This window comes from Panthera pardus, unplaced genomic scaffold (assembly GCF_024362965.1).
Source record: "Panthera pardus isolate Hobbes unplaced genomic scaffold, ASM2436296v1 HiC_scaffold_17, whole genome shotgun sequence".
Taxonomy (NCBI): Eukaryota; Metazoa; Chordata; class Mammalia; order Carnivora; family Felidae; genus Panthera; species Panthera pardus.
This window is the reverse complement of record NW_026526732.1, coordinates 114,389,350-114,412,223: the sequence shown is the minus strand read 5'-3', so window position 1 is coordinate 114,412,223 and position 22,874 is coordinate 114,389,350. Positions and strand designations below refer to the sequence as shown.

The following is a 22,874-nucleotide window of genomic DNA, read 5'->3' as shown; positions in this document are numbered from 1 at the left end:
AGTCAGAAGCATAACCCACTGAGCCATCCAGGCACCCCTGTGTTGCCTGCTCACTACAGTACCTCTGTTTTTCTTTTTAAGATTTTTTTCTTTTTTTGGTGTTTGGTTGCAGACACCGAAAAAGTAGTAAAGAGAGGGTACAACGTTGTGCAACTCAGAAAACACTGGGCCTGAGAGCTGGGAGCTCTGTCCTGCAGAGTAGCCTTGAGCAAGTTACTTAACTTCTCTGTGTTTCTGCACTTACGAGTTGGAAACAACAAGAGGATACCTGAGAAATGAAAAATAAGGGAATCTTGTCAACATGCCTCACAGGAGTGGTGCACCTGTTACGGTCAGTGAAGTGACACATGGGTTGGGGAGGCTGTGTGTGCTTAGGGGCAGGGAGATGTGTGGGAAACCTCTGTGCCTTCCCCTCTGTTTTGCTCTGTAAAACTACTCTAAAAAAATTCAGTCTTTTTAATAAAAATAAGTGAGGAACTATGAAATAAGATTCTCACAGCTGCTGTTTGTTACGGAGGTGGTAACTGAAAACTGCGTTTCTTCTCCAGCCCTTCAAATAAATTTCTGAATTAAATCCTTTGAGGGTAACCTCACAGATGATTTGATTTCAGTGTAGCAATGTTATTAAAAGTATTAACACATGACAGTATAACTACAAAAATATAACTATATACTCCTTAAAAACGCTGGCTCTTTCATTCATTCATTCAACAAATATTTATTGAGAACCTGCGAGGAACCAGGCATGGAGCTGGGCACCAGGGGTATAGCCACAAATAAAGGAAACAAAATCTCCAGTCTCATAAAATACAGAATCTTGTGAGCTTTCATCAAGGTCATTTACTTCCCTTAACATTTTTTAAGGTGTCAGCTTGCTCAAGGTGAGTAGGCTGTTTTGCCCTGCTGTAATGCCATATGTATGTACTGTTCTTAAACTTCACACTGTTCAGGGTGCTGTTTTGTAGCAGAGAATTGTTTATTATTATGATTCTGATATGTTAATGAAGAGGTACTCATTTGCAAATAACTGTTTAATCTGTAATTAAAATCTGGCAGCTCTCTTAAAAATAAAGACAGTTAAAATGCGTAGTCACTGGCCTGCTATATTGAATATGCAATTGCAAAACATTAAGAAAGGCATACCGTATTTATCACTTTTAATGAATCTTTCACCCTGGTCCCAAAGTAAGCCCTTGATGGTATTCCTGTCATCCCGTCCATATGCTTCTGAGAGCATTAACTATTCTCGGGTCTGTGCATGCCTAAGTATAAAATCAAAATCTCTAGGGTTTTTTGGATCATATATAAGCAAGCTCTCTCTATATATATACGATATATATATATATACATTTCCAACACATTATCATTACCATATCCTCATTAAGATGATGGGCCCCTGACCATATCCTAATGTTTGCTCAGCAATCTGAAATTCATGTATGCAAAAGGAATTTTTCTTATCCTTTTGAAAGAAGAATGATAAATATTTATACAGCCTTAACTCTTTCAGGCAGGCATAGGATCATGTTTTAGAAATGACAAGAAGCTGCTGAGGATCTTTTTCAGCATAATTCATCTTTCCAATAGTTCCTGAACAAATGAGTTGTAGATTTATCAATATTGGACAGTTTTCCTCCTCTCTCCCCATTAAATATGCTTTGTCTTCCTTCTCTGAAATCCTTTGAGTCATGGCTTTGAAAGGGAGCATAAGAGTTCTTTATCTCTGCTTCCCAGGCAGGACTGTTCCAGAGGGCTGGGGTCGGCCCAGCAGGACTGCTGACCTGGGCTCCTGGGGGCTGGGATTCTAACTCCTCCCGCAGACTTGGCTTCGTTAGCCAGTTTAGCATCAGTCTAGACTAAATAGTCATGTATCTGAAGTGTTGCTTTCTCAAAGTTATTTTGCTCTGAAGCCGTAATCGGATAGTGTCACAAGACGGTTCTGTACGTAAAATTGGAAGTCTCCCAGCTGCTTGAATCAGCACCTCCAGTAGGGGCTCTAGATGTGTCTCAGCTCACAGGGCCATCTTCTTGTAGTAGACTGAAGCAGGAAATTCCAGAATTTGCTCCTAGCGGTAACAGGGCCACTGTCAGCTGTATTACTAATAGTAATCAAACCTCTCCACATACATACTGACTCCCCCAAACTAGGTTACTAACCAGAAAATTCCAGGCTCCAGCCAAGTTGTTTTCATTGTTTCTTTCACGTGGGTCAACCCGATCCCCGAATTGTTACTCCCAGTCATTCTGCATTGGTCCTTGCGCCTTGGCAAACACGAAGCCCGGACCGTGCGTCAGCTCTGGAAGAGAGAGGAAGGAGCCGGGGGTGTTGAGACCAGTCCCTGCTGTCAGGCTGGGGCAGGCCACCTGTCCCAGACCCCGGTCCCAGCAGAACCCTGCTGCCCGAGTCACTGCGGGACACCTGGCTGGCGGTCCAGCCTTCTCCATGGAACTCCTAATTTAGAAACACAAGGAATGGCCTTACCCGTTACTGATTTCAAATCCCCCTGTTTTGTTTTTAGAGGAGGAAACTGAGGCCCCAGAGGGAAATGACTCGCTCAGAGTCAAACAGCTAGTTAGGAGCAGAGGTAGAACTGAAGGCCTCTTGACTCTCTGATTAGTTCTTCTTGAGCTCTCATCCTTTTGGCTGGGGTCTGTCTTGGAAGGGAGGGAGACTGGAGGGGCGCCTGGGTGGCTCAGTCACTTAAGCGTCCAACTCTTGGTTTCTGCTTAGGTCATGATCTCACTGTTCATGAGTTTGGGCCCCGCATTGGGCTCTGCGCTGGCAGCACAGAACCTGCCAGGGATTCTCTCTGCCCCTCCCCCACTCACCCCCCCTTCAAAATAATTAATTTAAAAAATTTTTAATTAAAGAAAAGGGAAGAAGATTGTACGAGTATACCCAGAAACCTTTGGTAAGACATAAGGCGGTAGATCAAGACTGTGGCTGTTAGGAGAAATCTAGTCACTGGGGATTAAAATTCAAACCTATTGTCCTTTAAAATACGAAGCCGCATAGAATTTGCGATAATGCATCATCATATTTGCATGCCCTCTTAGGCAACATTTTAAGGTGGAAATAGGCAAAGAAGTAAAAACAAAAAATACAAGGTGATCTATGAAACAGGAGAAATTCAGTGGGAGAGAGGATTTTTAAAAATCCACCCTACCTATAGGAAGGATGATGGAAACCGGCTTTTGATTGCCGAGTGGTTCACCATACAGAGGACGGCCTTCTCGTATTTAAGTGATATCCCAAGGTTTATTTTAACTGCTCACCGCCACGTGCAGGGTAGCATTAAAGTGCCTTCCCCCAGGTCAGCAGTCTGTACTGTTTTTAATGGCTCCACTGTTCAGGGTCTCTCAATTCCTGCAATACGGTAACTTGGTGGCAGTCTGAAACATCCAGACCCACTAAATAGGTTCAGTAGGATTCTCTCAGCTACTCGGTGAGTTGGCTTTGGTTTCTGCTGTTTAGTCTTTGGTAACCATTGCGAGGTTCCTGTCTGCATACGTGATAAACGGTTTTTCCTAGAGCCACTCACAGACATGGCAACACTGGGGTTTAAGTAGACTATATAATATTGTGTTTGGCAGGAGAGGCCATTAAAAAAGAAATCAAAGCAACCCTCGTAACTAGATTCCTTTTTGAAAGGTGTTACTGACCAAGAAATAAAGCTCAGAATTGGCAGTTGTTTGGATTAAATGACTGTGCCCTTTTCTCTTTCCTCCCCACTCAGCCCTTCCTCCAAAGTAGATTGATAGAAAGAGTACATGGGATTACTTGAAGCTTTCATCTTCCTTAGTGATCACTGTGGAAGAGGATTTTCTTTTTATTCTTGGTTTAAGTAGAATCTTTATTCCTGCTTTAAATTTCATATAAAAACCACCCCCCACCTGCTATACAAAAACTACCGTGTCCACCTGCAACCACAGTTTTTTAGGGTTGAATTTTATATGTACTTTCTTCGTCCTGTATCACCGAGAGGAAATAGGGACAGAGGGTCGTTTTGAATCAGACTGCTCCCATTTAAGTTCCACGACGTGCACGTGCAGGCGTGTGCGCATGCCCACAGCTAATGACTGGTTGCAATAAAATTTGGTAAAATTTCCGTTTACCTTCATCACCTCTGAGACAGTGAAGTAACATTAAAGGGGAAAAACAGAATAGACAAAGAGAGACAAATAGATCAATTTTCTTTAAATAAAGACATTTTAGGGGAGAACTAGCATTCATTTTTTTGCTGTTGTTGTTTTGTTATCATTGCCATTCCTCAGTATTCTATACCTATAAACTGCCTAGCAGGACTTGTATGTGCTTGAAGAAGCTGCACTTTCACGGCAGGAGAGGAAATCAGAATAAATCACAGAGATGCAGGTGCACAGTAATACAAGTAGGCTCTTTCCCCTGCAGCCTGAATGCCTGGCCCATAAAGCAGAGGCTCTGGAACTGAGCTCTCAGGGTCTCCCGGAGCTAAGCCAAGAGGTATGGGGGGAGCGGGAGAGAATAATTGTTATTCAGTCTTCTTTAATGAGATGTATTGCCCACTGCTGAAAGATTGTGGCAGTGTCTTTTGTTATGCTAATTAGACACCATTAGCGCTTGGCTGCCTTTGATTTCTGCTTAATCCTTTCTGCTTCCTCAGCCTCAATCCTGGCTGGCAAATGGGGGAAAGATGGTGGGATATAGTGCATGTGTTATTTATTACTCACGTCTATGCAGAGTTCTTCCGTAACAGGGTCGGTAAGGAAAGGTTTATCTTACCAAAGGTGGCATGTATTTCGGACATTCATTATTTGGCATTTTTAGATATGAATTTGAGAATGCTCGATCTCTGCCTTTTTAGTCGAAACACCATTGTTTTGTTTTGTTTTTATAGGGCTGCTTTCGCAGCCACACGAAATGGGAAATTTAGATGGCCTCCCCTTGGTTGCCTGGATCTCCCAAAAAACAAAACAAAACAAAACAAAACAAAACAAAACAAAACAAAACAAAACAAACCAAAACAAACAAACAAGCAAGTTGGTCATGCCTTAGCTATGGGGGAGCCTGTGATGGACCAGAAAAACGGAAGCAAGAATAAAGATCAAAAAGAGGAATTTCCCAGTTCACAATTCCCACCTTTATAACTTATAGATATGTGTGCATTCTTTCCTAAAATTAAATTGTTGCATCTATATGATTACCAAAATTAAGAATGTTTGTGGTGAGTTAAAAAAATTTTTTTAAATCACCAGTGAAATGGATTTCTGTTAAATCCTTAAAAATTACATAATAATGGTCTAGAGCAGCCATGTCCAATAAAAATGTCCTGTGAACCGCAGATCGTGTTCTAAATTTTCTGGTAGCTACACTAAAAAAAGAAAGAAAACAGGTAAATTTTAAGAATATATTCGATTTGACTCAATCTGTCAAAAATATATGCATGTAATCAATACCAAATTCATGAAATAGTTTACATTCTTTTATTCATGTTAAATGTTTGAAATCTGCTGTGTGTTTTTTACTAGTGTGTATTTTACAACACCTCTCAGTTGGGATTTGCCACATTTTAAGGGCTCGTGGCCACTGTGCTGGGTGGTGCGGGTTTAGAGTTATTCAGTAACTCACTTGCCTAAAACCAATTGTCAGTATAAAATCCATTTTTCATGTGATGGATGAATATTACGGGCTGTATGACTCTGGCCATGTCACTTAATCTCTAATGAGCCCTAGTTTTCTCATCTATAAAATGATGTATTTGAACTAAATGATCTATTCATTCTTCCACCCATGCCAGCTCTAAAATTGATGATTCCAAAAATTCACATTTAGAGTCTGGGTGTACTAGAACTTATCCATCCTTGCCTATAATGTAGTGTTTGAAAAGAAGCCTTTCACCCCGGAGAAAACTGCAAGGTGTCCTGCAGACCAGGCCCGTACCATTTTTCCTCCAAATGTCCGGAGCTTTCTTTGAATTCTTCTGAGTCTTACACTGCAGTCGTGTTGAGGAGAATGAAGTTACCTGGCTCTCAGCAGTCTTCACGCAGTACTTCCGGAATGAGGTTCTTGAGGAAAGAGGTGAGGGCGAGTGGCAGGTAATCCCTGCACATCACTAGAATTACATAAACGCTAGATCTCTAAAACTCAGTGGCCTCTCTTTCTTTATCTGTGTCATCTGGCTAATTTATTGTGTTATCAGTGAAACAAAAATCCTAAAGATGCTTTCCTCCAGGAAAGGTGGTCTGTTAATTAGTTCTGAGCTGGTAAGTGTGACCATTTCTGTGCCTTTAAGAGAAGCTCATCAAAGAAGATTGACCCGGATGTGCTGAGGAATGACTGGGAGAGACCAGTGTGAAAAGATCAGGAAGGTGGAAGTGAATGGGATGGAGATAATTGTCCAGCCTTAGAATTGGACTATTAAATAAAAAAGGGTTCCACAGAATATCTCATAGTGGTCTCATTTAGTCATCCCATTAATAAGATCTCATGGATAGATATTACTGGCGACATCTGGCCTTGGGACTTGAGATAAGTTTTAAATTTTGAGCACTTTCCTATATTGCCTGGGCATTGTCGAGCTTACCTGATGCAGGAAAAATAGATCTAACATACTTTGTTCCGGGTCTGCGACAAGAAACGGAAACTCGTTCGGGTTTGTTAAGAGAGTGGATCTCATGTTCTATGTTTTTAACACATTTTTTTTTGTTTTTGTTTTTTTTTTTTAATTCCACAAACGCATTATAGGTAACACCTTAGAATGTTCTAGAATACCAAAAATGTACAGGCAGGTAGTTAAAACTTGGTTGTTTTTTGAATTGGAAGTTCAGTTAGCACACAGGTCTGCATTTCTAATGCTGGAAAGGGATCTGATTGGCATTTATCATGGAACTATTTGCTGTAGAGAATTATTTTAACCAGATCAATAAAGCACAGTTACTGTACTATGACTGTTGGCTCTCAGCCAGCAGGTGACAATAGCTCTGTTACTAAGAATGGGATTTTATCTCTCACTGGGAAGAGACTCCCTTAGATTGTCTTTTCTCATGGTAGAGTGGGCACATGGCTGGAAAAAAACCCAGCCAGGGACTGAAGAAGACAGGGCACAGGGCTGTTGTTAGAAGGAATGTCACAGTCCGATTTGATTCAAGAGAACCACCTTGGGTCTGATCTCTTTATACTGCATCACTGCTTTTGCAAAGAGCCAAAAATTGTTTTTTGCCGTTTTCTTCCTGTTTCTTCTGAAACGTGAAGAAGGAACAATAACATCACAAGGATACTCAGGGTAATTAATGGATGTGCATAGATGAAATACTTAAAGGTGTGGATATTCTACCCCAGGGGAACATTTTTTTTCCCTACTGAATGTATTTTTTCCTACTAATAAGTAGAGCTAAACAATATATGGTTTTCACCTAGCAGATACTGCTTTGAAAAACTCTAACAGCATGTATTTTCTGTCAGTGTCTAAGAGCCCGATATAAGTCAGCCCCTTTGAGAATAAACCGTCCAGCGTCTCTCAGGAATCTGTAAGTAGACCAATAAACTGACGGCAAGGATTTTGAGTATGATGGACTTGGAGTCTCATTACTTGTTTTCTGGGCTATCATCATTTTTGACACACATTCCTGTGTCGTGGCCCTTTCATTAGAGAATGGAACTGTTGAGTAAGGATGATATTAAATTTTAATGTTATTGCTATTATTACTGTCGACTGTTTTTACCATTAGTGTGCCTGGTTCTTTCATTCCAGCTTCTGCACGGCCAGAAAACGGGAGTGTGCATAAACAGTCAGGAAAATTACCGTATACCCTGGAGACCCGGCATCACATGCTCTGCCTGTTGTGAATGATGAATCAAACTGGAAAGGTTATCATTTTCATTAGCTAGGAGAGAACAAGACCACACTTTTCTCCAAGTGTAATTACAGTGGTTCGCTGGCAACATTACACCGCAGTAATTAGTCTAAAGGTGTATGTGAGGGCAGGCTTTTGCACAGACACTAGAAATATTATTTCAGAGTTTAGGGTCACAGCCTTGTGTTTAACATGTTCCAGGCAGCTTGGGGTGGGGGGTGGTGGGGGGAACTAATTTGACTGCAGCTAAAGAAAGACATTTGACATTTTCCAGAGTCATGCATTCAGAAACCAGTCAGGTGGAAAAACTGTATTTTGTTATCTACAAAAAACAAGAAAACAAAGAAAAATAACAGAAAACCCTCAACAGCTTACCTGCAGAAATGGAATGTTGGACTATTTCATAGGAAAAACAGAGATAATATTCAGGTTTATTAGGAATGGTATATAAATAATTACGAGAGCTTTTGATAGATGCGTTCTAATCTCCTTTTTCCCCCTAAGGCAACTGGACAGAAAAATTAATTTCTGGAAACTTTTCGGAGGAAACAAAATAATTTCTTTACCTTCCTATTAACTGTTTCAGGAAATAAGTACTTCTTTTACAGTGGTCCTCAAATACATATTTGTTCTTTGTGAATGCTTTTTGGACCCTGAGCAGTTACACTGAAATATTGAGGTCTCTCTAACCTGACCCTCCAGTTAGGTTAGAGACTGGAATTGGAATTTCTTTTCCAAACCTTCTCTCAGGTTCTCTGTATAAAGTGAAATAGAAATGAGGGGTGGGGGGGGGGGGACTAATAGAAAGAAATAAACTTTACATATAGTTTACACTTAAAGTCATATACAGGAGTTTCAAAGAAACCTTTTACTTCTTCAAGTGCAGGGAATCCTTCATAAGTAACACTTGTCCTGAGTTGCAGGGAAAAGTCCACATAGTCTAATGTCTTTGTTTAATGTTGTGTTGCTTGCCTGCCTTCAAGTGATTCTGTTCAGTCTCTCTCTCTAAATCCTGGAGGATTTAAAGCCCCGTAGGAACTTTCCAAGGACGAATGGAGAAATAGAGCAGACTTGAATGAGCATTCACTCAGCAACCAAATTCTGTTGGAAACCACTGCTCTTCAATGCAAGCACGTGTTTCACGTGTGTCATCTGGGCATATGGTTAGAACTGATGTTTCTCACAACTTCAGGCACTTAGGAAAGTTTAAACATAGATGTGACACAAATAACACAGCTAGCTGATGATGTAACGTACTAAAAATTCTACCCAAAAATTGAATTTTAAAACCCTGCTTTTTGTTTGTCACAGATGTTTCTCTACCCAGGGGCAAGTCACGCAGAGCGGAATGAGATCTTTGACGCCGTCCCCTTTGTCCAGCTAGCACTTAAGTAGGAGGCACCAGGTAGCATGGCCTTCCGGTTCCAAGACTTCCTTTTCTGCTCTCTGTCCGTGCCACTGACCAAATCACCGCATCTTGCCGGCTCTTTCTGTGGAATCTGAGATTGTCAGACCTGCGCCCGGTTCTTACCTTCCTGGTCTATTTAGGGAACCTCTGCCTCTGTGGGTAAATAAATAAACAAATAACTCGGAGAACCTTTCTACCGGCCTTTCAACAAGGCCTGGAGAATTGTGCCTCTCGCGCGTTCCTTCACATCGGCTCTGGGAGATCGCCAGGAATGCAGGGTCTTGTGAGTCCTTGTTCTATACCCATCCCTCGCTTTGGTGACACGGTCTGTGAAATGGAAGAAGAATGGTTTTACGAGACTGTTCTTATAATTCATTTTTCATAAAACATGATTCTAAAGTTAGGTTACAACGGACCCAGTTCTGCACACCCTAGGAAAACAGCTTTCTATGCGGACATTTGATGAATACGAGACAAAGTGGGCCCACTTGGGAGAGCAGGTGCCAGGACTGATGACAGCCCCTTGTACCAATGTCATCAAGGGCAGACTTGGTAAAAGGAATCTGAGTTTCCCATAGAAATCCTTAACTTCCCAGCCCAAGTTTCTAGATTCTCAAATGTTGAAGAAATTAGGGGCACCTGGGTGGCTAAGTCAGTTGAGTGTCCAACTCTTGATCTCGGCTCAGGTCCTGATCTCACGGTTCATAAGATCGGGCCCCACCCATGTCAGCCTCTGCACTGAGAATGTGAGCCTGCTTGGGAGTCTCTGTCTCTTTCCTCTCTCTGTCCCTCCCCTGCCCATGTGCTCACTCTCTCTCTGTGTCTCTCTCTCTCTGAAAAGAAATAAGCTTTAAAAAATAATTAAAAAAAAATGTTGAAGAAATTAAATGCACATTTTAGTTAATCAACTGTATAGATTATATACCTATAAAGACAATCCGAGGCAAAAGCATTGTCTTTGTTAGGATTATAAAACAAGGGCTTTGCTGGGAAGATTTTGACCGGCTTCTTTAGACTCATGTCACTAGACAGCTTTTTGAGAGACTTTGTAACTATTTCTTTGGTGTGCATTAGAGATCACATTACTTTAAGTGCAGCAAGAAAGTAGCTGTAAATTTGCAGAGGGCCATAAGCGTATATTTACTTTAAGGAAAGCAAGCCTGGGTGTAGAGTTCGTGTTTCCTCCATCGGAAAGCTCTCGGGCTCACCAGGCCCTAGCCTGCCCATCTACCATGAAGAGTGACCTAGAACTTTGGAACTGAAAGGTCCTTTACGTGTTATGACCCACTTCCTCATCAGCCTGACTCTCCTCTACCCACCTGCAGCCAGTTTCACCCACCCCTCCCTTTTGTGACAAGGAATGTGAAAACCCAAAACGTAGTCACGTCTCTTTTATCTTAAAAAAATAATCTGCTCAGACCCCGTGTCTCCCCCCACCCCCCGCCCCAGCATCTACATGTGATCCTGTCAAACATGTGGCAGCTAGTGTTTTGAATAACCCTCCCTGAGATGCTCTCTCCTAAGTTCTGCTAGAACTCTGCACCCCTGCTTCTCCCCACACTTCCAAGTGCCCCCTTCCCTCCTGTCCTTGAATGTTCCCCCCCATCTGGAAGCTGCCTCGGAACCATGCTTGGGGCTCACAATTCCACTGGCATCTTAATTTGCGCTCCTGGTCACGATCTTTGTGCAAACATTTACTTTAACCTCTTACATATTCTGGGGAGTTTGATCGTTTCTTGAATAGCACAAACCATCTTTGTGTTAAGTTCTTCTGCAGAAGACTTGTCTTAAGCCAGTGCTGTAATCTTGCATTCCTGTCAATGATGGTGAGGTAGCCAGAGGAGAATATCAGAATGTCGGGTGAACGTAGACGTCGCAGAATTTCGGATGAGACACAGTGTATTCTCCATCATTCTCCGTCGGTAAAACACACGAATCCCTTCCAGTGGATTCTCTCTGCCTTTAGCACGATACATAGCTGGGCCGTGGCTGTCCTCATGGCCTGAGGATATCTGTAGCTTTGCCCTTTTTCTCCAGATTCCCTGCTTCCCTGCCCTCCCCCCCACCGACCCCCCAACTTCTGCCCCAGACCGGGACAACCTTGCTGGTTGGCAGAGACATTCTTAAGGCAAATCAGGACAATTACCCTAAATCTTGTTTGTTATATATGGGTCCTTAACCATGCTGGGTTATCTTATGAGGTTGGGGAGAAAACAGTTGGAAAGCAGAGGGCGAGGTAGCTCATTTAGAGAAAGATTTGAGCCTTATAAGCAAACCCTTGGTCCATAAGTTCCCTTATTGTCACCAAGGCAAAATTGCCTCTTCGAGGGGGTCCCGCCTGAACTTCCCTCCTTCCTTGGCGTCATTGGTGTTTTTAAGGTTCCTTCAAATAGTCACTTCTCTTAAAGGTTATATTTGATATTCACTTCATTGCACCTTCATTCTGTGTATCTGTATTCTGTATATCTTCTTTATGTATGAGAGCATTTATTCTTGTTTTTGTTGGTTTTTTCAGGGGGTTGGGATAAATTGCAGCAGCTTTTGATAAAAGTCCTAGTTTCTTAGGCCCATTTTTTGCTAAGTATCTTCTGAGGAACTTTAGGAGCCTCACCAGTGAGACAAAATCTGTGGCCGGGGGGACACAAGGCAGAGATGTTTGCCACGGTAAATCACTGCACGTAGCTGTTTTCCTGCATCCCTTTGGCGAATGATAGTTAAATACTCACCTACAAAGAGTTCTCTGATGGATGATCGAAAGCCTTTCCCTCTACTGTACAAACATAGCAAGCCTTTCAAGCTCTGTGTATGTATTGCTATCATTGTTAGTACCTCCAGGTAAAATAGAACAGCCCAGAGATGATGACTACAGCCGTCCACATTCATACAAACAAGAGGAAAGAAGCAGCCTACGTTTTCAGTGACTCTGCAGTCTCATATTGTTGTTAATTTCCCAAAAACTTAATGTGAGATCAAGTGTAATTGCAGATTTCCTTAAGAACCATTGACAGATACTTAGCTTAAGTTATAAGCAACTCACACTGTGAACTGTGTATAAACATTCTAAGTTTTCTTCCAGAAGAATATACTTCAGTGAAACCCAGTATCCATCCGTCTTTTTAAATAAACAGAGCCATTCCCATTCAAAGTCGCAGTTGGGGAGACTTTCTTTTGTTGTGACTTGATTTTTAAAAGAGATTAATGTTGCAGCAACTTCCCATTCGTTTTCAGGGAGTGAAATAAGTGTTTGATAAGGATCATCCTCAAGACCTTACGACCTTTGGCTAAGGGGGCTACATTTTGAATGAGGTGGTAAAAAAGATAGTAAATTGCAGTGTGTTTAGGCATTGGCATTGTGTGTCGGAGAGGGGTGTTTGGTGTTTTGTTTTGTTTCTAATTATTAGGTGGTCTGTTGAGTGCAGCTGTGTTTACGTTTCCTAAATGCTAACTGCCTGAACTTGGTGACAAGTCCCTATATCTGAGAATAGGGACTGCTTTTTAAAAATCTTCTTGTCCATGTGCTTTTAATAATGGAGGGTTGTCTTTATCAAGTAGCAAAGGCAAAAATAATTTGGGGCACAGTCATTCAATCTAGCTAGTTTACTACATCAGACGTTTTGACAACCTTATGAAAAAAAAAAAAGAATTGATACTTTAAATGTTGCATTTAGCAGTGGAATAAACTTGGAATTGGTAGAAGTTTGTAGACTAGTCACATTTCTTTAACTGATGTTTTGGTTGATTTAACTTCTTGGTTATTAAAGATACACACTTAGATCATAAATGTAGATTGATCCTATAGAGAATTAACAGTCCCATATTTTTTCTGTCTTTCTTAAAAAACAAACAAACCAGTAAGCATAAGGTCATGGCTTCAACAAAGAAGAAACAGTTTCTTAGGAGAGAGAAAAATGTATATAATAAGTAAATAGCTATACGAATTTAATCGGTAATTTCAGAATCATATGCAATGCGTGACATGTTTAGATGCAAGGACTTAATGACTAGTTTTTGAGGCATTTTCTTCAGTGTGACATCCGTCATAACTCAAATTAATGTTTATTACTACTCTTTACCATTGCGAAAATATTTTCATGAATTTGGATTAGAAGCAGCTTGTCCTGGCTTGTTTTGCAACTTTGCTTCAAGAGACAAAGTGATACTTATGAGACTTTTGTGTGTCTTAGACACCTTAATTAACTTCCTCTTACGTGGAAAGAGGAAGCTGAGTTTTGTTTCTTAGTTAGGTAAGGAAATAAGATTTCATGCTATGCTTATTTTGTATTAGCGCATACTTAATGTCTTTCAGGAAAGGTGAATCAATGCTTCCTGTATTAGCTGTTCAGTGAGTAGCAATCCGGAGTCTGCTTTCAGTCCAAGAGGACACTGCCTACTGATCCAGAACTCTTTGGGCGGGCAGTTTTCTTTGGGATTCTCAGGTTTCTGTCTTTACCATGCCTTTTTTTCTCCCCTTGTCTCCACAGATTGGTGAAAGACAACAAGTGTTAGTGACAGAAGAATCTTTTGATTCCAAGTTCTATGTCGCACACAATCGATTCTATGAGCAGGTGAGAGACACTTCTGCGTTAAGTTCTCAACGCTTTCTCCAGAGTGAGAAGGTTGTGAAGTAAACCACTTCAAGCAAAAGGAACTTCAAAGGGATGGAAGGTGGTAGAATCTTGTCACCGCAAGGCTGTTTTACAGCCTCCAGCTAGCTAGACTAACGGGGGCTATCTCGGTGGCTCAGTCTCCAAAACAACCTCCACAAAGGAGTAGCTGTGTTTTAGTCCTCATTACTCTTAGACGGGACCAGCTGTAGGCTGTGGGAGCTCAGGAGGCAGCTCCCCCTGCCAGAATTCCGCAGCCTGGCAGGGCACAGGGGAAAGTCCTGCCCAGAGAACAGGAAGGATGTCTGCACGGGCGACATCAGCCTGGAAGGGCCGGGATTTCCTCTCACTGTCCCAGCGCTCACTCAGGGGGTCGGTCGCCTGGTTGTTTTTTGAGTTGTGTTTAGTTTTAGTATTTTTTTTTTTTTTTAATTTCCACCTTGATAAGAATGCTGGGCAAAGGGAAAAGAGTCCGTTCCGTGGTTTCAACTCAAACAGTGTGACTGACTTTGGAGACCAGTATGGGGATCAAAACAGCTTCACTTTGAGAGTCGTCTTTGAGGGCCAGCTCGAAGGGCCCCCCACTCACGGGCTGCCCGCCCCCCCCCCCACAATGAGCTGGCCTACCTTGCCGCCCCCGGAGCCAGCCAGGCTCCTGTTTCAGCACTTGGGACTCTGCTTCCCCCGGTGGTCCTGGGAAGGGCCCAAAAAGACATGGTGTCTCCCCTCCTACATGGGACACTGTCCCACGGGCCTAGGGATTTCGAGGGTCCCTCCTGGATTGTGTTCACTTGTCTTAATATCAGATGGGTTTTCCTACTTTTTTTGTTCCTTTCTCATCAGATGAAGAGTGAATTTTCTTTTCTGTGGCTCATGGCTGAAATCAGAGCTCGGGAAGCCCCTCAAGGCCGCTGTGGGCAAGTCAGGGAGAGGGAGGCCGGGGAGGCTGGCTGCCCGTGGTGGACAGCAGAGCGGCAGTAGCTGGAGCGCCCCCCTCCCCGACCTCCCCCTACTCCCCTCCCCCACCGCACCCGTGCTCCACATGGAATAACCCCACCCGGGGCCCCGCAGCCCCCGGAGACTTGGGAGGCTCCTGTCAAGGCCCACGGGAAACCCGTCCTGTTCTGTCCCAGGCCCGGCAGAAACGACAGCAAGGAGGTGTCCCCCGCACTCCTTCCCCGTTTTCCATCTCATTAGTTGCCTCCAGAGAGCCATTTTCCTATTCAGGCCAACCTGCTCAGCCCCGGGGAGGAACTCGATTGTATTTTTGGTCGCCTCTTCCCTCTCTTTTCTCTGCCATCTGGGTTTTTGCCTCAGCGGGGAACTTTTTTCCCCTTCATTTTAAAGGCAATGGCATGCCTCATTAGCTGTTTCCTCCAATTTAAAGCAGTCGGGCTTTTTCCAATTATTAAAACTGGAGGGGAAAAAAAAAAAAAAACACTGAGCCCTTCATTCAGATCAAGGCAGCAGATCAAGGAGAGTTATTTTTCCCCCGGAATAGCACCACATCTCTCAGAGACGGTTTACTCCAGAGATTTCCTTGTTTTATGAAAACCGATGTAAAAGGGCTTTCATATTCTGATACTGAAGCCTTGTAGTTCCTGGGCTTGCCGTGAGTCATTCACCGCCCAGGTGACCTTTCTCCTACCGTCGGATGAAGCCGCATGCTCAGTGGTCATGAAAGAATCAAACCCGGAAAGACCGAGATCCCAGAGAAATTGGTTGGGGACCGCCAGCGCCTCTGTGACTTGCTGGTGTCCACAAGGAAGCGTATCAAAGATTTCACAGGCATTCTTTTTCCAAGTGAGATGCGTTCCAGCAGGGGAGATCGTATCTAGATATCAAAGGATTGCTGGATTAGAATTTAGTCTATTTATTTTGGATCCCACCTTAAAAAGACTGGCACGCAGCTGTGGCTCTGAAGTAGAAGCGTGAGGGAAACACACTGCGTGCAAACCGGCGACAGGTCCCCAAAGGAGCGAGGCATCTGTCGAGGTAAACCAGTACTCTCCATCAGACACCTTCGACCGGCCGGCTGACAGTTTCCCGTCAACTCGAGCAGGGGATCCTGGATGCAGGTGGAACCTGGATGCATTTGATAACAGAGGGAAGGCAGGGAACAGGAACCCTTAGTTCCAGGAGTCATCCAGCCGCAAACACCAGCGTTTGGGATATTAAGAAGCCCGCTTGTACACGTTCTTGCCCTGCCTCCCCCGCCCCCAACCAAAGCACACGCCCACGCGCTCGCACACGCTCACATCCACATAAACGTGCAGGCCTTTGATTTGAAGCGTCTACTCAAGCCATTCTTCTGACAGCTGCCTTGGCAGGTATTAAAAGTATAAGGCTTTCATCAGTGTTGTCTCCGTTTTCTTCATTGCCTGGGACAGCCAAGAGCAGAATATCAAAGGCCTGTCCAAAAGTGACTGGCTGATTGCTGGGGGATTTCCCGGGCCTGCCTACCACATGCCTCAGGACAGCAGGCGTCCCGCAATGAGAGAGCATTGTCTGCCGCCCGGCAGGAAGCTCCTTCCAGAAATGCCTTCCTCGCCGGAGATCTGCAGGTCCTTGAGCAGCTGCAAGATGGAGCCTACTTGGGACAGGATCTCAGAGCGGGAAATAAAGGATCTTAGGGGACAAAATCTGAATAATACAGTGTGGGCTTCAGTTAACAGTGGCACATCAGTATTGGCTTGCTAATTATATATCTTACTAATGATAGGACACTCACGCTAGGAAAACTGGGGGCGAGGTGTACAGACAGCCTCTGCCTTCTGGGCAGGGATTCTATAGATCCGAAGCGGTTCTAAGATTCGATGTTCACTTAAAAAAAAAAAATTAAGCCTTCTGAACTTTTTTTCAAGGTTTTAGTGCCAAAGGACCCCACATTCATGGGGAAGATGATCGAAGTGGACATTTATGAATCAGGAAAACATTTTATGAAAGGGCAGCCGGTATCAGACGCCAGAGTATACACGCCATCCATCAGCAAACCATTAGCGAAGGGAGAAGTCTCGGGTTTGCCAGAGGTGAGTAAAAAGACGCTTTCCTCTCTACCCTGCTGGCAAAACAGCAGCTGTAGAAGCACCGTGTCTCCAGCCCACGTTTCCCTTATCATTTGGAGTTCCCTTTTTATGCACGCACGAGGCTTTAATCCTTTCTGACAGATTGAAATCTGAATTAGGAAGATGCATTTTTGCCGATGCCTGGAGACGAATAGCTGTTTCTGCTTCCGGGCCAGAGGCGGAGGGCAGGAGGCAGTATTTTCAGATGGAAGATGGAACACTGAGGACCATCTGACTGGTATATTTCGGTGTCAGCAGATCCCGAGTGGAAGGGGGTGAGGAAAGGGACATTTTCATGCTTTACAAAGCTGTTTATCGCAGTCAAAAGCCGCAGTTGAACAGGCACCAAACTGTGTCCATCCGGTGTGTGCGGTTAGGGACCTTTCTGTAGGGCGTCCGTTGAATATCTGCTTGGGTCACGTGGAGTGAAAATTAGACAATTTTTTTTCTTTCTATAAAAAAGTAACCTGACCCCTGTTTTATACCTTGGTGTAAATATGGCTGTTTGCCAACCTCTCTCTTACATTTCATTGAGCTACAGTTGTAAAAGCTGATGGAGTGTGAAATGAAAATGTGTGTCACATTTCCAAGCATCATTTGATGTCCTTTCTCCAACACAATTGTTAAGCACTCCAGAAAAAATACGCAGCCATGACTTCACATGCGGAAAAAGGGAGAAGTGATATTTATCTGACCGTACAATTCCACAATTGTTTAAGTACGCGTATTATCTTTCCCCTGAAAATAAGTCACAATGGCATGTTAATTAGACTTTGAGAGTAGTGACAAAGAGGGCCCTCTTATCTCCGTTCTCACTTAACGTGGTGATGGACTCTGGTGTCCAAACATGAGTGACACCTCTCACGAGCCTGACAAATGTCTGTGCGCAGCCATCTATCTGACTGATAATGGAATGACGCACACCAGCCTCTGTCACGGCCCCGCCAACTGTGTGTCGTCCTCAACAAGGAGTGAACTCTAATACTGGATAAGCACAACCATGAATGTTTGCTGTTGTTAAAAAAAAAGAAAAAAAAAATCCTTGGGGTTTGGGATGGATGACCCGGAAGGAACAGTAGAATCCAGAATTTAAATTTTACTGCTAGAGAGTCGGCTGTTGATGTGTTAGCTAATACTTTAGAAATTAAAAAAAAAAATTTTTTTGATGTTTGTTTATTGTTGACAGAGAGACAGAGAGTGAGTGGGGGAGGGGCAGGGAGAGAGAGGAAGACACAGAATCCAAAGCAGGCTCCAGGCTCTGGGCTCTAGGCTCTGAGCTGTCAGCACAGAGCCCCACGCGGGGCTCGAACTCACCAACCATGCACGACCTGAGCCGAAGTCGGATGCTTAACTGACTGAGCCACCCAGGTGCCCCAATACTTCAGAAATTTTTAAAGGAAGTTGGTCTGTGGTAGTTGTTGTTTGCTTTTCTACAGAGCGTGTATTACAAGGTTGACTTTAAAATTGCCACAGTGAGGGGCGCCTGGGTGGCTCAGTCAGTTGAGCATCCCACTCCTGATTTTGGCTCAGGTCACGATCCCAGAGTCACAGGATGGAGCCCCACGTCAGGCTGTGCACCGAGCACAGAGTCTGCTTGGGATTCTCTCCCTGTCTCTGTCTGTCTCTCCCCCCTCCCCCATTCACGTTCTCTCTCTCTGAATGATAAAATAAAAATAAATCAAAATTAAAAGAAAATAAATTGCCACAATGCAAAGGACTTCACAGCACATGGCAGTAGGGGGCAAACTATTATCTCAAAGACCCTGCCGGACGTAATCCCGTCAACGTGTGTCCGTGGAAAAGGACAGTGTTCGGAAACATTATCGTAAACCAAGAAAAGCAGTGCCCTTCTGTTAGTTCCTTAACTATACTGTTTCTTGCTAAAAGGGCAGCCCCATTTAAATTCCGGGGAGTGGGGGAGCAGCCTTTTCCCCTCTGCCTTCCTCCCTGCCTCCAGCCTAGAACATGTGTTGACATCTGTTCCCACCACCAGCCTCCCTCCACCCTGGGCTGTCTGAGATCCTTGCTAGGATGTGCTGGCCCTCCTGGCTTTCGAGGAGGAGTCTTAAGAGTATGCATGAAACCAAAGGGTTTGGGATTATCAGTTCGGATGCTTGCGTCGAGAAGAAATCAGGCAAGTCTCTCGTTACCGTGTGCGACTTCCTGGACATTAACGAGCATAGCTTTACACTTCATTATTTGTCAGCTTTTAAAGATACGCCAGGCTCGGGGTCCAGAAAGCCTTCTTTAATGAATTTGTCCTGATGTTAGAAATGTTGTTGCTGATGGTAGAAACCAAAATACATTAGGCAGGAAGAGAACAACCTACATTTTCGTAGAATTTAGAAGTAGTTGGTAGAGGTGAAAACCATGCTTCCGGCACTTGGAGCTCTGTGAGCGCTCGTAAAGGTGCTGGAACTCTCGAATGAAAACATCAGCTCACCTGCGTGGATGAAGCATGGCCTTGGGGTCAGACGGACCTGACTTTGCATCTGGACTTGCCAGTTTACCCGAGCCATGCAACTCCCAAGCTTAATTTGGAATCATAATGCGTGGGAATCATAATGTCTATCTCATAGGGCCATCGGAAGGAATAGGTTCTGGAGTGCCTGTAAACCACCTGATCCTGTTCCTGGAACATAGCACACAGCTACCAAACGGTTGTTTCCCATTTCCCTGAAATCTAGTTGCGTCTAGAAAGAGCAAAACTCTGAAGATGACCTGGTACTAATAGTCGTGGGTTTGTTCATTGTTCCAGCCGTTCTCATGCAGGACACATTTACGGAGGTCAGCGTGGGGGGTGCGTCTCTATATATTAGGATCATCTGTTCAGATCCAGAGGACCAATCCCATCCGAATGGGTTTCTGCATTGTGTAGGCTTTCCTGAGTCTTTCTGGAAGGATGCCCCCTGCCATACACTTTGTAAAGAAATCCGGAAAGGTCAGAGCATTTAAAGCAAAACACTGTGTTAAAAAATTATTGTCCATAGTAAATGCATTACCCTAATTGAGAATTTGATAATCCTGTAAGTACTTAGCCCTATGCTACTTTAGAGTTGTTTTGTCTCATTTTAGGCCCTGTTGACGTCTTTTGATAAAACTGGTGACAGGTACACAGACTGGGGGAAGAAACACAGACTGGGTGGGCATCGTGAGATCCAGATTATAGCCTCCTGGTGTTGGCGGTAACAGGCTTTTGTAACCTTCTGTATTATCACTCAATGTTCGCCGAACCTCGGTTGTCTCTGAGATTCTGTGATTGAAATATTCTATTTGACAAAAATGGATTGAATGAATGCCTACCCTGTGGCAGGGCTTTGAATTCTATAAATATTAATAGAAATCAGGCCTTGTTACTTTCAGATAGTAATAGGTAAATGCTCACAGCATGATGGAAAAGGAAAGCGATAATAAAGGCAAAAGGTTGCTGTCCTCTAAGAAATTTTATGCTAGTGGAAACAGCGTATGGTAACATCTTTTTATGATTATTCCTGTCTTCTTTTCAGTTTGGTTGGAGGAAGAGAAGATTAGAAAAAGGGGATAGGAAGGAGCCAAAATTAGTCTGATTGTTATTTGGGGAACATGGGGGCAAACTGCCACCTGTAGCCTAATAGAGAACATTTCTGAGTAAGTATCATTTGAAGGATAATTTCAGATAAAAAGGCTATATAATAATTAAAACAGTGGAAGGCGTCATGGAGTTCAAAGGGATAAATATAAATCAAAGAAATGGGAGATCATGAACTTTTTTATGGAAAGTATTAGGGGGCTTTGTTCTTAGGAGGAAGCAGGGGACACATATGCTTTCAGAGATGTTCTCGGATAATAATTCTCAAGTGTGGTCCCCAAATTTGCAGCATCCGCAAATCTGGGAACTTGTTAAGAAGGCAAACTCTCAAGCTTCAACCCAGACCTGAACTGGAAACTCTGAGAGCAAGACCCAGTAACCTGTTTTCTTAATAAGCTCTGCGTGATACTGATGCCTGCTGAAGTTTGAAAACCACTCTCCTAAGAAAACTCTCAAGTGGGAAGGAGTATTTGCTATTTATAACAGCAGTTTTAATATTTTAATGTAATCGTACCAAATTTTCACACTTCCAACTTCAGACAGTAGAGTGGAACACCATCACCATGGATGGAGAAGACTATCTCATCTACGTATTGATAATTCCTCAGGAGTGGGTTGTAAACATGATGGCGGGAGTATGCACATGTCGCATGCGTGTCGGGAGGAGGTGTTTAGTGAAAGGGGCCGGAGGCATAGGAACCTTGAGCAAAAGCACCGTTTTAAGACGTGAAGAGCATGGTTATTTTTGCCACACTCCCTCATGGAAGCTAAATTTGTAGTAGCATGTCCTGTTCAGTGTGATGATCTTTTTATACCGTTGAAGTTTCCGTAGAAAGTTGCTTTGCTGTTCAGTCATTTCACCTGAAGAAAACCCGAGGGTAAACATGGCCCACTGTCACTTGTACCACATTCATGACCATGTGATAATACGAAAAATTATTTGAGAGCCATCACTGAAGATTAGGATCAATGAGTTGTTTTGTTTTAACTCTCTTAAGGAAAATTTTTATTAGAGAAAATTTCAAGCATACACAAAAGTAGAGAGAACAGTATAATAATCTCACATACCCATCACCCACCTTAAACATCTGTAACTTCTTTCTTCCACACTGAAAATACCAGGTCCCAATAACCCAACGTAAGTACTCATTGCTTTATCCTGTGATACTCATATAACTGTCTAATAATAATTGTACCAATGCTATCACCAACACCATGATTACCGAATACGGAGTTTAGTTGTGGTCGCGGTGGTGGTGGTCCTAGTTTTGCAGCTGTTTTGTTCATGGGTATATCCCTTGGGGGATGTACATGCCAATAGTCGTTTTAAAACTTGTTTTTATTTATTTATTTTTGAGAGAGAGAGAGAGAGACAGAGCATAAGTGGGGAGGGGCAGAGAGAAAGGGAGACAGAATCCAAAGCAGGCTCCAGGCTCTGAGCTGTCAGCACAGAGCCCAATGTAGGGCTCAAACTCACGAGCTGTGAGATCATGACCTGAGCCAAAGTCAGATGTGTAACTGACTGAGCCACCCAGGCACCCTGGCCAATAGAGGTTTTAAAGCCAGCCGAAATCGTTCCTCTCTGTACAGCTTTCCCAACAAATGGATACTCCTTTGGGGAGCATTTGTTCCACTTTGCTTTCATTTTTTTTTTGGAATTTTAAAATCTTAATTTTGTTTTAAAATTATGTAAGTTACTTTACAAAATCAAATCTACAGAAGTATGTTCTGAGAAGTTCACCTTCTGTCTTCTCCATCCTGTTTCTTCTCTTACCTATTTAAGGAATTTTGTTTGTTTCAGTTTTCAGTTTGTTCTTCCCATGGTTTTTTGTTTTAACGATATAAACAAATACATGCACATATTTTTTGTCACCTCCTTCTTAAATTGTAGACACTTTCTCTGTTTTTCACTTGACAGTGTATCTTGACAGTTACTGCCTTAGCAGTGTATAAAAATTCAATGAATGTTTTTAATGATTTTTGTTAGGCTTCTAAACAGAATACATGAGAGTTTATATTGCTCTAGTACCTAAGTTAAATAATAGCTAAATGAAACCCAACATCTTTTTGGTCGAAGAAAAGATAGGCGGAATTACCCCAAAGCATCAAGGTAGCCAGAGAAACAGTAGGCCAGTCAGAGGTTAGGAATGGTCAGCCATGCGAGCACAACAAAGTCCAGAAGCCCAACACTGGCCATGAGACTGCATCCAGAAGAGAGGGTGCTTTGGCCGATGGAGTTCAAAAACCCTGAAGACCATCCCTATTTGGAAATGAGCACATCTAATTCCCTTAGCCTGGTACCATTATAAATTTGATTCATTTACTTCCCTTTGTGGAGTCCACATTTCACCAGGCAATTTTTGATAATGTGCCTTCCTATACAAATCTGCCTACAG

At 43.1% G+C, this 22,874-nt stretch overlaps 1 protein-coding gene across 7 annotated transcripts in view; it reads left to right on the top strand.

Annotated features, from left to right (window-relative positions):
• Window positions 1-22,874, top strand: part of CDKAL1 (CDK5 regulatory subunit associated protein 1 like 1) — a 706,407-nt gene that overhangs the window by 606,430 nt on the left and 77,103 nt on the right. For all 7 annotated transcript variants that reach the window (XM_019425254.2, XM_019425255.2, XM_019425256.2 and 4 more), the window contains 2 exons: window positions 13,723-13,806; window positions 16,710-16,874. In XM_019425254.2, coding sequence (XP_019280799.2) covers window positions 13,723-13,806; window positions 16,710-16,874 — 249 coding nt within the window. The remainder of the gene's footprint in view (window positions 1-13,722; window positions 13,807-16,709; window positions 16,875-22,874) is intronic.